Source organism: Bison bison, unplaced genomic scaffold, assembly GCF_000754665.1.
Source record: "Bison bison bison isolate TAMUID 2011002044 unplaced genomic scaffold, Bison_UMD1.0 scf7180017864287, whole genome shotgun sequence".
NCBI classification, from domain to species: Eukaryota; Metazoa; Chordata; class Mammalia; order Artiodactyla; family Bovidae; genus Bison; species Bison bison.
In genome coordinates, this window is record NW_011494859.1 from 130,882 (window position 1) to 146,968 (window position 16,087).

Here is a 16,087-nt window from a genome sequence, read left to right on the forward strand (position 1 = left end):
TGTGCATTTCAATGCTAACAGTTATTAGTGTCTTCAGAATGGGGATGTACACTAATTGCACTTGTTAACTGATCTGTGTTTATGTGCTTCAGCAGGATGGAAGCAGGCACGGCACAGGGACTGCGAATACTAAACAACGGGACCTGAACAGCCGTTTCAGTCACAGCATGGGACGGCTAACAACCGCAGGGTAACTTGCAATCTAAACGTCTGATTAGGTTTCCTTCGGAGGAGCAAGATGCCTTAATACAAAAATGAGGGCACAATCTTTCTCTCTCTCTCTCTGACCCTCACTGTCTCCTCCTTCCTATCCAGCCCCCCAAATCCATAAATATTCCACTTTAAATACAGAGGCACAGAAACTGCCTCTGATGTTAGTGTCAACTCTATTATGTTGCTATGTTTAAAGTCATATCTAATCTATTGATATCTAGTGATGTTGATTCCTTTACAAATAAAACACGGGGTTTACTTTCTCGGTGGCTATCCAATAGTCACAGATGGGACCAGTTCGTTTCCAGCTCAGTCTCCTTCAGGGAATGTTCCCCTTTCATCTGGTTATGCCACTCTCTTTCAACTGCCTGGACATAGAGAAGAGGGTGGCTCCATCTCTCACCAGTGGAGTATTAGCGCTGTTATTTTGTCGGTAGAGTACTCTGGGATGCAAGATGTCTTGTTATGTACATTCAAGCTATTACGACTAATTGTTCAATTAATTTGCTATTGTAGATGGATAAAAGTAATGGGTTTGGCTTGTTTGTCAAAATGTCCCCTTAAGCATGATTACACTGCCTTAGCTGCACAAAGGCGGTCCGCGTGCCTCCTCAGGTAATTGTCACTGGAGAAGGCTCCATATGCTAATGAGCTCTATCACTGAGAGACAAACATCCCTGCAAGACTTCTCTAAGGCACGCTGATGTATCAAGCTAAGGAGAGGCCCCACCTCATCACAAGAAGAACCGGAATGCTCCAAGTGCTACATCATCATTTTCAGCTCATTTGCGGCATTAGCATTTTGCTATTATCATTCATTTCCTTGCTCCACATTCTCCAGGGTAATAGATGTGCTGTGCCCTCAGGGTGCCTCCCACCCACAGATTCAGCGTATGCCCCCAACACAGAGCCACAGATTACATGCGTGAAGGTACAGAGTACAGCTGTAACTTCATTACAAGGATCTGGGGAGGGAGTGAAGAGGCGGTAAAGAGATGAGAGATGTGTTCTCACCTCTGTGGCTCTGAGTCCACAGCAGTGGCTAAGGTGTGGGTACGAGGCTTTTGAATCACTCCATGTGCATGGGGAACTTCTCACTGTCTGGTCACACAGGATATAGGATTTTATAGTAAACTGATAACAGTGTCTTAGGCTCTCCATATATCAGCTTATAACACAACAAAGCCAATTGAGGTTGCCACGGGCGGCGACCAGAGAGAACTAATTAGCTAAAAAGTAACATATAAATGATGATTCTATTAATGACAATCCCGTCTGTGTTTTGATAAAGCATTTTGAACTGCGCACATCCCTTTCATGAGCTGATGTCACTGGGTCTCCCAGCAACACTGGATTGACTAACTAGGTTGGCTTTGCAAATTATTGCTTCCATCTGTACTGAGCTCCCTCTCCATGTCAGTTACTCCCCTAGGAGGATCTGAGTATAAAACATTTGCTACCCGGAAGGCTAAGCCTGGTAACTCTTCCATGTGACACACTACTGCAAAGGCTAAAGATCCCCAGTCAACTCTCCCTTGACTGTGATGTCTAGGAAACAATTTGGCCACCTACTGCTTGATGACCTGTTTCTGGGAGAGTGGGTCTTCCCCTTTCCCTGTCCTGAAACAGACTCAGCAGCACCGATACCATCCAACAATGCATTGCTTCAGAGGGTTGCTGATCACCCCACGTGTCTGGATCATGTTCGTCTCACCAGACTGTGGGCTTCTAGCCTACAAATCTTTTCAGTCCTTTCAGTACAGGACATAGTGTTGTGTGCACATCCTGTATGCACGTTTTGACCAATGTTTTCCAAATATGGCCATGAAACCAAAGCACTAGGTTGAACTGATTAAAAAAATACAGATTTCCAGGATACATTCCATATATTCCGAATCAGACTCTAGAGATGAGAGCCTGGAATCTCTATTGTTTTTAAACATCACAGGTGATTATTGAGACACAAGACTATAGCAGAGAAACCATTGATATCAGGATAAACATTTCTTATCTCATTTTCCATCATAAAATTCCTGACCTATGTTCCATTTGTAGCTAATAATTAATAAAATCTTTGATCAAGTGAAACTGGATAATTATATGACTCATAATCCTAACCACCATCTTTTACATATGTGTACAGATTTGTATTCATCGTGTTTATCCTGTTCCCTGGTCCTGGGCCCAGATGACAAGGCCTTGGCAAACCGATCTAATTAACTTCTTACAGTCCTTTTGGACTCTGCCCCAGTTGTACAAACACAGATTTTGCAAGCAGGAACAAACACCAGTTAGTTACACCAAAATCATGTGTGGTGTTAGTCTGCTCAGAAATTGTGGCAGCAGTTGGCATCTTAATTAACCTGCTTCATTGCTCTGGGAATATTCCTCATAAGAAATGTGAAGCAACAGAAATTGCACCAGCAGAGTCTCCTCAACACTTGGTTTTACTTGGCATCACTGGTGAATGGGACTTAGTAAAAGCCAAGGCCAGTTCCCCCTTGAGGCCTGGCCACTTGAGTCCCCAGTATCTTGCCTCCCTCTGTATGCTGACAACTAGACTCTTGGTACCACCCATTATGGCCCCAAGAATGTACTGCTTCTTAGTGTTGCTATTTATTCCGTATGTTTGGAACATGTTCCTTTCATTAGTTTGTGGATTTCTAGACAAGGACTAGCCTACCAGTCTTTTTTAAATACTCTCAGCACACAGCAAGTTATCATGATTTAAACGTGATTTCATTGCTTATACTTACTACTGCTCATTTATTTTATTAACAGCGAACTCTACCAATGACTTGTCAGAAGGCCTCATTTGAAATGTACTCTATCTTTATGTTCAATCACCAGAAATTTCTGGTTTTTAAACCAGAGTTTAGGTGTATAGTTATGAAAGATTTTGCTACCTAATATGCAAGATTAGGGGTATGAATATTACATATTCTGTACTCTTCAATCTATATCTAAATGTAACCCCAGTTCAAATCTCTCCTGCTTGAAAATTATCATTTATATTTGTTTGATATGTTAAACTCAACTAAAATATAGCATTTTTCCTTCTTCTTTTATTTAAAGAGCAGTGCTCCTCAAAGTATGATCTCCGAAGCAGAAGCATCACCTGGGAATTTGTTAGAAAAGCAAATTCTCCAGCCCCACCCAGACCTACTGAGTCAGTCATCCAGATGAATCTGATGCACTCAAAGTTTTAAGGACCATTGCTCTAGCGAATAACTATTAGATCTTTTTCTATACTCAACAATATATTCAACATCTTGAGGTCAATTCCATTTTTAATTGTCATATTAGTTGATGCCAAATGATAATTTCTACTTGGCCTTATCATTTACTGTCTAATCAATCTGGTCATCAGATCTGCAAAATTGAATTGATCATCTAATTCCTGAGAATGGATCAGACCACCAACCTGCCAAGGACAAATATGACTGAACATAGAGCCTTCATTCATAAATCATTCAAATTATGAAACAGGGAACTCAACTGGAAGTAAAATTTTTCTTTCTTACATAATGCATAGAATGGATTTTAAAGGGTAATTCCAGCTGGATAAGACACCTACTGGAAAAAAATTCAATTTACCAATATTCACACATACTCTCTCAAGAGTCTCAGAGTTTTTCAGAGTTTTGCAATGATTCACTCATTCACTCTAAATTTATACCTTTCTTTTCATTTGTTCTTCTCAGAGACATAGGGCTCTAAAAAAGCTGTGACCAAGGCCCAGAAGAAGGATGGCAAGAAGCGCAAGCGCAGCCGCAAGGAGAGCTACTCCGTGTACCTGTACAAGGTGCTGAAGCAAGTCCATCCGGACACCGGCATCTCGTCCAAGGCCATGGGAATCATGAACTCCTTCGTCAACGACCTTTTCCAGCGCATCGCTGGTGAGGCATCGTGCCTGGCGCATTACAACAAGCGCTCGACTATCACATCCAGGGAGATACAGACCGCCCTGCGCTTGCTGCTACCTGGGGAGCTGGCCAAGCACGCCGTGTCTGAGGGCACTAAGGCTGTCACCAAGTATACCAGCTCCAAGTAAATATAATATGCCTAGCCGCTGTTAACGGAGAAGGCAATGGCACCCCACTCCGGTACTCTTGCCTGGAAAATCCCATGGACGGAGGGCCTGGTGGGCTGTAGTCCATGGAGTTGCTAAGAGTCGAACACGACTACTTCACTTTCACTTTCACTAGAGACATATAAACCTAATGAAAAGGTAAAATGAGGCAAGCTCAAAATTGTCTGAAAGATGAATTTATCTGGGAATAGCAAAAGAATTGCAAGTGGGAACATGCCAACTGTATCGAGCTATGGACAAGTCTGTTGAGGGCTTGGACTAGGTTGTATTTACAGTCAGGATGTATAGAGAATAGATACTTTGTTAACATTAAAACTGAATAGAGAGTAGCTTGAAAATTCCCCAAGCAGACAAAACCAGTCTTCTACAAAGTTCATTTCAGCTTATTCTACGGGACCAACTGAACCTGGGTCGTTTCTTGGGCAGTCCTCTGGAAACCATAAGCACAACTTCCCAAGGTTAAATTGAGGCAATCCCTGACCAGCTTTGTATCATCTAACAGAATCCCAATATTATCCGTTTTCTGGAAGTAAGTCTCCCCATCCTTAAGTTTTGTTCTTCTGAGGGCACATGCATGAAATTTTCTATTTCATTTCCTCCAGTTCTATTTTAGACTGAAATTCTTTCACAGATGCAAGGTAAGGCATAAAGAAAACAGGACTGACCTCCAAAGAAACATGCTCGAAATTAAACATCCTAAGGAGTGCCCTCAACTTCACCCTTTCAAATGGCTCCTTTGGATGCTTGTTCCCAGGGTTAAAATTGCAGCTGTCTGAGACCTGGTTTAGAAGAGGCCCTTCACCACCACAAACACATTAGTTTAAATAACCCATCAGTGGACCAATTTTTATATTGGAGGGGCAATTACTTTTTTTAAATGTCCATTTAATTATAATAATCCAAGCATGTTGAACAAGGTGAATGATGAAAGCCAGGGGACAGCACACCAGCATTAGAGCTTTTATTGTCCTAAATGCACCTGGTTCTGTCTTATGTTTTGAAATCTGGACCTGAAGGTCATTCTGACATCAGTGGGGCCATGTATAAATTCTCTTAAAGATGACTCAGGTTTCTAAGTTTCAGGACACTGGTGAAATTTAATCTTTTAGATTTAATCTTTTAGATTTAATCTTTTAATCTTTTAGATTAATCTTTTAGATTAATTAATCTAAATTAATCTAGATTAATCTAAATTAAATTAATCATTTAATCTTTTAGAAAATCTTCAGAGCTTCTATACTACTTAATGCTGAGTTACAAACAGCAATCAAGATCAACACAGCACCTCTCCTGATAGAGCGGCTGTTATTTTATCATTCCAGTCTTCAGGTTAGCCTGAGATTGCTGACATATTTCCGTGATTAATGGTGAAATTGTAATTGTGCAATTGTTGTCATCCCTCTTCAAGTTTAAAAAAATGCTTATATCTTAGCCCCTTTTGTATCCAGTCATTTCATACAGGTTGATTCAAGCAAGCAAGTGCCATTCTCAGTCTAGATGTCAAAGTAGTGAACAAGGACAGCAAGGCTTATACACACTCAGGTACCATGCTAACCAACATTATGCTTAGCTTCCTAAATTGACACATAATCAAAAGGGATAAATGTATACAACACCAATATTATCTAAATGCATGCAGTATTTTAATTAATTTAATCCTCATTATAACCCAGGGTGCATGCTCGGTCCCTTCAGTCATGTCCAACTCTTTGCAACCCTATGGACTATATCCTGCCAGACTTCTCTGTCCATGGGATTCTCCAGGCAAGAATACTGGAATGGGTTGCCAGGCCCTCCTCCAGGGGATATTCCTGACACAGGGATCAAAACTGGGTCATCTACATCTCCTCCATTGCAGGTGGAATCTTTACTGCTGAGCCACCAAGGAAGCCCATAACCCAAGAAGATGGGTGCTATTATGATCCTATTTTACAGATGGGTAAACTGAGGCAGAGAGTGATAGAAAAACTTAAACCAAGTTCACATAACTAGATGGGGCAGAATCAACTTCTAACCGAAGCAGTCAAACTCCAGAGTCAGTGTTCCTGTTAAGCTATTCTTGATTTCTATAATGAAATGACAATTAATATAGTATGAAAATAAACAAAAATTCATAACTAAAAGAGCCTATATGACTGTATCTACAGTTAAACTAGGCAGAGTCCCTTCTCTCTCTGGGCACTGGCTTAGCACTTCACCTTATATGGGCCAAGAAGGGCTTGGCCCTTGATTTTATTGCTCCCAATTGCTCCCAAGCATTGCCTCTCTTCAAAAGCTTTAAACTATAACTCCCATAACCCTGAATCCTTGTTTTTCCTGACAAACTAGCTGTCACAATTTTGAGCTCACTGTCCCTGTTTTCTTGTCTGGGGACTTTAAAGCAAGGCCTTTGCTTACTTTAATTTCCGCTTGACACTGCCCACCTCATATACTATCTGAGAGTGTCCCTTTCTTTCACTCTGCTACTTTTTCTGTTTGATTTAAATTAGGAGCTATATTTTCACTTTTCTCATCCTTCTGGATCTGGAAACAGGAAAAGTAAGTTTCTTCATCAGAAATTATCACAAATCCCTAATCAAGAGCAAACGGAGCTTGCATAGTAACCTCAACCTTTTCTAGTCTATTAATATTCACGAGCTCAAGACAATGCAATATTCTATCATATTATATGTACAGTTGTACAATACTACCATGAGACTATCTTGCAGATATCTTTGTGGTTGGCTCCTTTATTTTCATCTCTGTTCAAATGTAACTTATTCAGAGAAGTCTTCCTTGTACAAAATAAGACAAACCCACCTCCAGTCTCTGTTTAAACCCCTCAGCTCCTTGAGAAAAGGGAATTTTCCTACCTCATTTAGTTCTCCAGTGTCTAGAAAATGGCTTCCCTGCTGGCTCAGCAGTAAAGAATCCACCTGCAATTCAGGACCAAAGGAGATGAAGGCTCAATCCCTGGGACAGGAAGATCCCCTGGAGAGAGGCATGGCAACCCACTCCAGTATTCTTGCCTGGGAAATTCCATGGACAGAGAGACCTGGTGGGCTACAGTCCATAGGGTCACAAAGAGTCAGACATGACTTAAGCAACTTAGCATGCACACACATCTATAAAAATGCTTGGAAGAGTCACTGGTCAATAGACATTTATTTTAAAGTGAAGTAAAGAAGATACTGTTCTAATCTTTAAGAAGGTTAAAACTCTCAACAAAATTAAGCTTTAAAACAGATTTGCTGAGTGTTTATGTTACTAACATTCATTTGGTAAAGATGTAAAAAGTAGAGATATGAAAATTTGTCTTTATATCTTGTCAATGTATACCAATTTATCAAATTAAACACACTTAAGTAACATAAATATCACAGGTGCTCCGAAATGGGACTTATAATGGTCAAGAATTCTTTCTTCTACTTCTGTGTAGCTAGTGAGACGACCTCTCATTCAGGAATACTAGATTTAAAAAAAAGAGGCAATTGTGCTTCTAAGGTCTATATTCTGTGAAATGTGACTCCAAACAGGAGAGTTGTTTTTTGTGATGAATTTCCTGCTCTACAATAAAGATAACTTTAAAGAACACATTCTCTAACCTTTAAAAAAGTTCTTGAGCCAGACAGCATTAATTTTTTAAAACTCAGTGATGGGAATAGTAGCTCCTACACAGGGAGCATGACCCAGTAAAATGTGCTGGTGTTGACATTGAAAGACCTTAGATCTTATCCCAACTCTTTAGGTGCACAGATGTACCCAGCCCATAACTCTTTAATAGTTGTACCTGTGTGTGTGTGTGTGCATGCATGTGTGCACGCTTCTGTTTTTCTCCCCCTTCTCATACACACTAAGATTAAAATAATGTATTATATATGCAATAGCATGTGACTTATATAGCATGACAGAGACAATGAAATTTTGGATTAGAATTATATATGCTGAAACACACCACCTTCTCTTTGTTTTGGACTAACTCCTCTCTCTTTCAAGAATAAGTTCAAGCTCCACTGTTTAGTACTTAGCCGTACTTAGAATTCAGTACCAAAGTATACAACATTGGCTTCTTCTTGAATTGTTCCTTTGTTAAATTAGAATACCTGTACACCAATTATGTGGATAAGAGGTGATTAATAGATCATCACTGATCTTAGAGTAGATTGTAGACCACAGAAATCACAAGCTCAGCATTCTAATTTTATAGAGAGGAAGTTGAGAACCAAAGAAGTCCAATGACTTGCACAAAGATCACTTAGCTAAGAAAATGACAGAGACAGGATCATGACCTAAGTTGTTAGATATCTAAGGAAGAGGTTTTGGTTTTAACCACATAAGAGTGCTCAATCAAATATGCTTAGAAATAATTTGACGAACCCGTTTCGTATACATTCGCGGCATAACTATAGCTCAGTGTGTTATAAACTAAATATTGTAGTGAAGCCACAGAAAATGATTTCATTTTCAACTAAGATTACCCAAAACATGTAAAGCAGAACACAAGCCTCACAGAAAGTAGCTGTCATTCCAAAATGGACTTTTAACTAGGATAAAAAGTCAGGAAGGACACTGTTCCCCATCATAACAAAAACAAGAACCAATTAATCTGTAAAATTATAAAAATTTGTGAGCCCATCAGGGAGCTTGGGTTATACGGCAGTCAGCTGGCCTAAATACTAGTAAAATCAGGCACTGGTTCATCTGGGCCAGAGCATAAGAGGACGATGGGGCCACTACACAGTGGATACAAGGAATTCGGCTAATTTTTTTTTAATGAATTGCTAGATACTGAATTTGGAACAATATGAGAGTGTAGAAACCCTGATACTGGGGAGCTACATACACAACATGCATTGTCATCCTCAGGCTTTTCTTCACAGGCTTCCGTTCGAGGCTCATGAAAAAGACTGAAGGTGATGTAAGAACATCTTAGTCTCAGCATGAGCCTCAGGGGGAGGAAAATCAGAAAAGTCCCACCTGCATGCTTTTTCTTTCAGAAGCAAAAGCTTTAAGATGCTGCGCAAAGGTACCAAGCACAGTGGCCCCAGGACACAGTGGAAGACCCCTTGCAGTTGCAGGTAAAGAACATGAGAAAGTATGGGAGAGAAATGGGAAACCATCCTGGGTTCAGATCATTTGTTCAGTTGCTAAGTCCAGTCTGAACTTTGTGACCCCATGGACTGTAGCACGCCAGGCTTCCCTGTCCTTCAGCATCTCCCGGAGTTTGCTCAAATTCATATCCATTGAGTCAGGCATGCCATTCAACTATCTCATCCTCTGTTGTCCCCATCTTGTCCTGCCTGCTTCTTGGGGAGAGACAGGATCACTGAGAAGGACTCCTAAACCCCAGATGCTGAGCCTGATTGAGGCTGAGGCTGGACCAAGATAACCAAGAAGGCGCCATGCCCTAACTACTAGATTATCAAGTACAAAGTAGCAACCAGCTGCAGTCGTTTGCCAGAGGAAGGTCAGGAGTATATAGAGAGGTGTTTGTTTGTTTTAATGTGGACAAGTTTATGAACATTTTTCTGGTTTGCACCATTTGCATTTCAGTTATTAAGTCTTCATTACCACACTACTCTCCTACATTCTCTTCATAAATTTTAATGCTTTTGCTTACCCTATTTCCCACATGTAGGTGATCAGTCCTTCTGGATTTATTTTGTCATATGAGGTAGAGATCAAATTTTATTTCCCATATGAGTTACTAATTGGAGAGAGAGATTTTTTTGAGGAAAAAGAGTAAAGGGCAGGTCAGATTTGAGGATCAATCAGGAATGCCGAGGAAAAACTGCCAGCAAACCAGACTCTATCCTAAGTATAATACAAAGAATTAAGAAATTTGAAGTAAATGTGCACTGAAGAGAAGAATGCCAACAACAAAATCCAAATCCAGCTCAACTACTGACTAATTTAGTCAATATCCCACAATAGGAGGTTAGCAGAAAAAGACATATGCCCAATAGAGGGCATACATATTATTACCTTCATTCCTACTCTTATCACAATATCTAACATTTGCTCAAAAATAAGACAGAAAAAGCAATTGCAAACAGCCCAGTATCAAGAGAAAATAAAATGAAAAGAATCAGAATCACAGATGGTTCATATGTTGAACTATTAGAATGGAATTTTAAAACAATTATTATTATAGTTAAATATAATTAACATGTTTGTAGAAAAGGTGGATTTCCCGCATGAGGAAATGGGAAACTTTAACAGAGACAAAAACTATAATAAAGAGTAAAATGATAATTCTAGGCATGAAAAACCATAGTAATACATATTAAGAAGATTGCCAGAGGCACATCAGTGGACTCAACACAACAAAGGAGAGAATCAGTGAATTAGAAGATAGGTCAATAGAAACTATAGAATAAAAAAGTGAAATCAGAGTAGGGGAAAAAATAGAGCACAGTATCTAAGCTCTAAAGGGCAATACCAATCACATGAGTAATTCCAAGAAAAGAGAAATAAAATGAAGAAATATTTGAAGAAATCTTAGATAAACATTTTCTAGAATCTCAGAGAACCACAAGTGAGATAAATGTCAAACCAAAAAAAACTTAAAATGCTTCCTATTCTAACTACTAAAAATGAAAGATAAAATTCTTGGAAGCAGCTGGGAGAATTTCAAGCACAAAATAAATATAAAAATTACAATATAGCAGATTTGTATTTATGCACTCTATGCTAGTAAAGTAATGCTCAAAATTCTCCAAGCCAGGCTTCAGCAATATGTGAACCGTGAACTTCCTGATGTTCAAGCTGGTTTTAGAAAAGGCAGAGGAACCAGAGATCAAATTGCCAACATCTGCTGGGTCATGGAAAAAGCAAGAGAGTTCCAGAAAAACATCTATTTCTGCTTTATTGACTATGCCAAAGCCTTTGACTGTGTGGATCACAATAAACTGTGGAAAATTCTGAAAGAGATGGGAATACCCATCTGCCTCTTGAGAAATCTGTATGCAGGTCAGGAAGCAACAGTTAGAACTGGACATGGAACAACAGACTGGTTTCAAATAGGAAAAGGAGTACGTCAAGGCTGTACATTATCACCCTGCTTATTTAACTTATATGCAGAGTACATCATGAGAAACGCTGGACTGGAAGAAACACAAGCTGGAATCAAGATTGCCGGGAGAAATATCAATCACCTCAGATATGCAGATGACACCACCCTTATGGCAGAAAGTGAAGAGGAACTCAAAAGCCTCTTGATGAAAGTGAAAGAGGAGAGTGAAAAAGTTGGCTTAAAGCTCAACATTCAGAAAACGAAGATCATGGCATCCTGTCCCATCACTTCACGGCAAATAGATGGGGAAACAGTGGAAACAGTGTCAGACTTTATTTTTCTGGGCTCCAAAATAACTGCAGGTGGTGACTGTAGCCATGAAATTAAAAGACACTTGCTCCTTCAAAGAAAAGCTATGACCAACCTAGACAGCTTATTAAAAAGCAGAGACATTATTTTGTGACAAAGGTCCGTCTAGTCAAGGCTATGGTTTTTCCAGTGGTCATGTATGGATGTGAGTGTTGGACTGTGAAGAAGGCTGAGCGCCAAAGAATTAATGCTTTTGAACTGTGGTGTTGGAGAAGACTCTTGAGAGTCCCTTGGACTGCAAGGAGATCCAAGCAGTCCATTCTGAAGGAGATCAGCCCTGGGATTTCTTTGGAAGGAATGATGCTACAGCTGAAACTCTAGTACTTTGGCCAACTCACGTGAAGTGTTGACTCATTGGAAAAGACTCTGATGCTGAGAGGGATTGGGGGCAAGAGGAGAAGGGGACGACAGAGGATGAGATGGCTGGATGGCATCACTGACTCAATGGACGTGAGTCTGAGTGAACTCCGGGAGTTGGTGATGGACAGGGAAGCCTGGCGTGCTGCGATTCATGGGGTTGCAAAGAATCGGACACGACTGAGCGACTGAACCGAACTGAACTGAACACACTCTATGAGACAATGCTGTAAGTTCTTTATGGTGCAGAAAGAATTCCAAACTCAGTGAAAATCTTTCAAAAATGAATAAAGTCTTTTTGGACAAACAAAATTTTACAGAATTTATTACCTAGAGACCCTCAATGTCAATGTCAACAGGATCTATTTAAAATTAATAGAATTACTATAAATATTTCAAAATCAGATCATTTTAAAATTATTGTAAATATTTCAAAAGCAGATCATTTAATCATTCTTAAGAAAACTAACTATGGCAAAAAATAATAGCAATGTAATTTGGTACATGGAATATATAAAAATGAAATATATGACAAGACTACAAAAAATTAAGAAATGAGCAATTGGAAGTAAAATAAATTTATTATACCACATGTGAAGTGGTATGTTATTTTAAAATAGGTGGGGTGGTAATTATTAAAGATATATGCTATATACCACAGGGAAATCACTAAATAATTTTTAAACAATAATAATGTTTAAATAGTGGGCTAATATCAAAGATAAGAAAATTATTTTTTAATTCGTTAATCCACAAGCAGGCAGTGAAAAAGAAAAGGGAACAAAAAAATCAATGGGAACCAAAACAGAAAAAATCAGATGGAACAAGTAGAAAACACGTGGAAAAATCAGATGGATTATCCATAACAATAACTTTAAATATTGAAACATAGTTAAAGGATAGATTTTAAGAATAAATAAAAATGCTGAACCCAACCATGTACTGTCTATAAAACAAATTAGGAAATTAAGACACATGTAGTTTGTAAATAAAGACAATGGATGGATACACACGTACGCATGTATACACATACATATAAGATGTGCACCATAGTAACTCTAAGTAAAACACGCATGCCAGATAAACTCTATTGTCTACACTAATTTCAAAATAGATTTGTGAAACATACCTTGTATTTGGAAGCCCAGAACAAATCCTTCCCTGAATCACTCCCTCCTCCACACTCACACTATCAAATATGAACCTTTGTTACAGCTCTTGTTGCTCCTTTATGCTAGATGGGGGATAGGATCTAGAACTAAGTGTAGCCAGTAAGTTGTGAGCTGAAATAAGGTATGTGTCCCTTCTTGCTCTGGGCACTCAATTGGTGAGGCAAGTAAAAGCCCTTTCCTTTCCTTTGGCACAGCAACCTCCAACAGTCAAGATGATCACAGTCCACGCACCAGGGTCTCGGAAAGAAATTGGAAGAAACCAGCGATCCTGACTGAGTGGCATGTAAAAGAAAAAAGGTTTTGTCGCTTGAACCAGGAATCAGAAGACTATAACCCATGGGCCAAGTCAGGTCAGTTGTATGGTTTTGCAAGTCAATTTTTGGGGGGAACATAGCCATGTCCATTTATTTGCATACTCATTATAAGTGCTTTCATGTTTCATTGGCAGATTGAACAGTTGTGATGAGACTGTATGGGCTGCAAAGTAGGAAATATTTACTAATTAGCCCTTCACAGTAGGGTTGGGGCTAGGGTGAGGTGAATAAGGGCCATAGGGTGCAAAATTTAAGGATGCACTCACTCTCAGAGTGAAAGTGAAAGTCACTCAGTCGTATCCGAATCATTGTGACCCCATAAACTATACAGTCCATGGAGTTCTCCAGGCCAGAATACTGAAGTGGATAGCCTTCCCATTCTCCAGAGGATCTTCCCAACCCAAGGATCAAACCAGGGTCTCCTGCATTGCAGGCAGATTCTTTACCAACTGAGCTATCATGTACAAAGTCTGCTCTTGTATTTGGTAACTAGAATTGCTAGTTTCAAACCTAGATTCTGAAATGAATACTGAATAATATATGTTGTTGCTGTTCAATCGCTCTGTTATGCAGACTCTTTGCAACCACATGGCCTATAGCATGTCAGGTTTCCCTGTTCTTCACTATCTCCTAGAGTTTGCTCAAACTTATGCCTACTGAGTCAGTGATACCATCCAACCATCTCATCCTCTGTCACTCCCTTCTCCTCCTGCCCTCAGTCTTTCCCAGAATCAGAGTCTCTTCCTGTGAGTGGGCTCTTCACCTCAGGTGGCCAAAGTATTGGAGCTTCAGCTTCAGCATAACATGTTTAAAATTGTATAGGTCACAAGAATAAATAACTTGGCAAAAATGTGATACCTTAATTTCAATATACAATTCACTGTGACTTATAAATTTTACTATGAGTTAAAGCACTATCTGAGCCACAGAGTAATGTAAAAATCAGTATTATGCTTCATGCACATTATATCTAAATGACATTAAAACAACTTTAAAATATAAATTATCCAATACTGTGTTCCTTTCCCCATCTTGTTTAACTGTCAAGGATACTGTGTTAATCCTGACTACTTCTAAATCTACAGTTTAGAACATGCATAACACTTGGCACTCCTGAAAAATGATGGTTCATTATTCAAGAATTTATTGCATTTGTGCTGAGAGGAAAGATTTAACAAATTAATTGTCTTTTACTTATGCACCTCTGCTCAAAATCCTTCCTGTACACCAAAATGAATTCAATGACACCAGCCACATCACAACCAATAAACCTTCAACTATTCCTTCATAGTCACCTTGTATTTTGAAGATATGGTACAAGAGATATGGAGAAAAACTCCCCCTGGGCTTGAATAGTGACAGTCATGAATAGGTATTTAGAAGTATAGGTTATGCTGAATATTGAATGACACTGGTAACACAGTGTTTTTTTTTTTTTAATTTTGTATTTTAGTGGTAATTTCTGGAGCTCTCTTTTACGCAGTGCCCTGGACAGGTGTCCCTTTTGCCTGAGTTTAAGGAATGTATTGGAAGAATGTTGTGAACCGGGAAGAGTGAGCCTCATCAGTAGGAAAGGCTGGCCACCCAAGTAGCCAGAAGGAGCTGGGTGCCTAGATGAGGACTCAAAGCCACACAAAGTGCCTAGTTCACTGTTCCGGAGACCTTATCCCAGCCCACGTGTGGCCAGATGGACAGCACTCACTCACCATTTCTCATGTGCTCATGCATAGTGGTATCCTTTTATCCTACTGCTGCTGCTGCTAAGTTGCTTCAGTCATGTCCGACTCTGCGCGACCCCATGGACGGCAGCCCACCAGGCTTCCCCATCCCTGGGATTCTCCAGGCAAGAACACTGGAGTGGGTTGCCATTTCCTTCTCCAATTTTATCCTACAGTGAAATGTAAATTGGGTCAGCCACGATAGAGAGCAGTATGGAGGTTCTTTAAGAAATTAAAAGTAGAATTACCATACAATCCAGCAATTCCACGCCTGGACATCTATCCAGAAAAGATGAAAACTCCAATTTGAAAAGATATATGCACCCCAATGTTTCTAGGAACACTATTTATAGTAGTCAAGATATGGAAGCAACCTAAATGTCCATCAAGAGCTGAATGGATGAAGAAGATGTGGTGTATACACACACACACACACACACACACACACACACACACAGGAATACTACACAGCCATAAAAAAAAAAGACTGAAAGAATACCATTTGCAGCAACAAGGATGTACCTAGAGATTATCATACTAAGTGAAGTAAGTCAGACAGAGAAAGATAAAATATCATATGATACGATCTATACGTGGAGTCTAAAAATTATAAAATGAACTTATTTACAAAACAGAACCTGACTCACAGATATAAAGACAAACTTACAGTTACCAAAGGGGAAAGAGAAAGAGAGATAAGTTAGGAATTCAGGAGTAACAGATACACACTGCTGCTGCTAAGTCATTTCAGTCGTGTCCGACTGTGTGAACCCAGAGACGGCAGCCCACCAGGCTCCCCCGTCCCTGGGATTCTCCAGGCAAGAACACTGGAGTGGGTTGCCATTTCCTTCTCCAAT

The 16,087-nt window shown here is 39.6% G+C and overlaps 1 protein-coding gene across 1 annotated transcript in view; it reads left to right on the forward strand.

The window, feature by feature from the left end:
• The window catches only part of LOC104995810, a 191,923-nt gene that overhangs the window by 123,635 nt on the left and 52,201 nt on the right, over positions 1-16,087 (forward strand). The window contains 2 exon segments of the mRNA XM_010849826.1: positions 3,926-4,018; positions 4,103-4,184. Of these exon segments, the coding sequence (XP_010848128.1) occupies positions 3,926-4,018; positions 4,103-4,184 (175 nt within the window).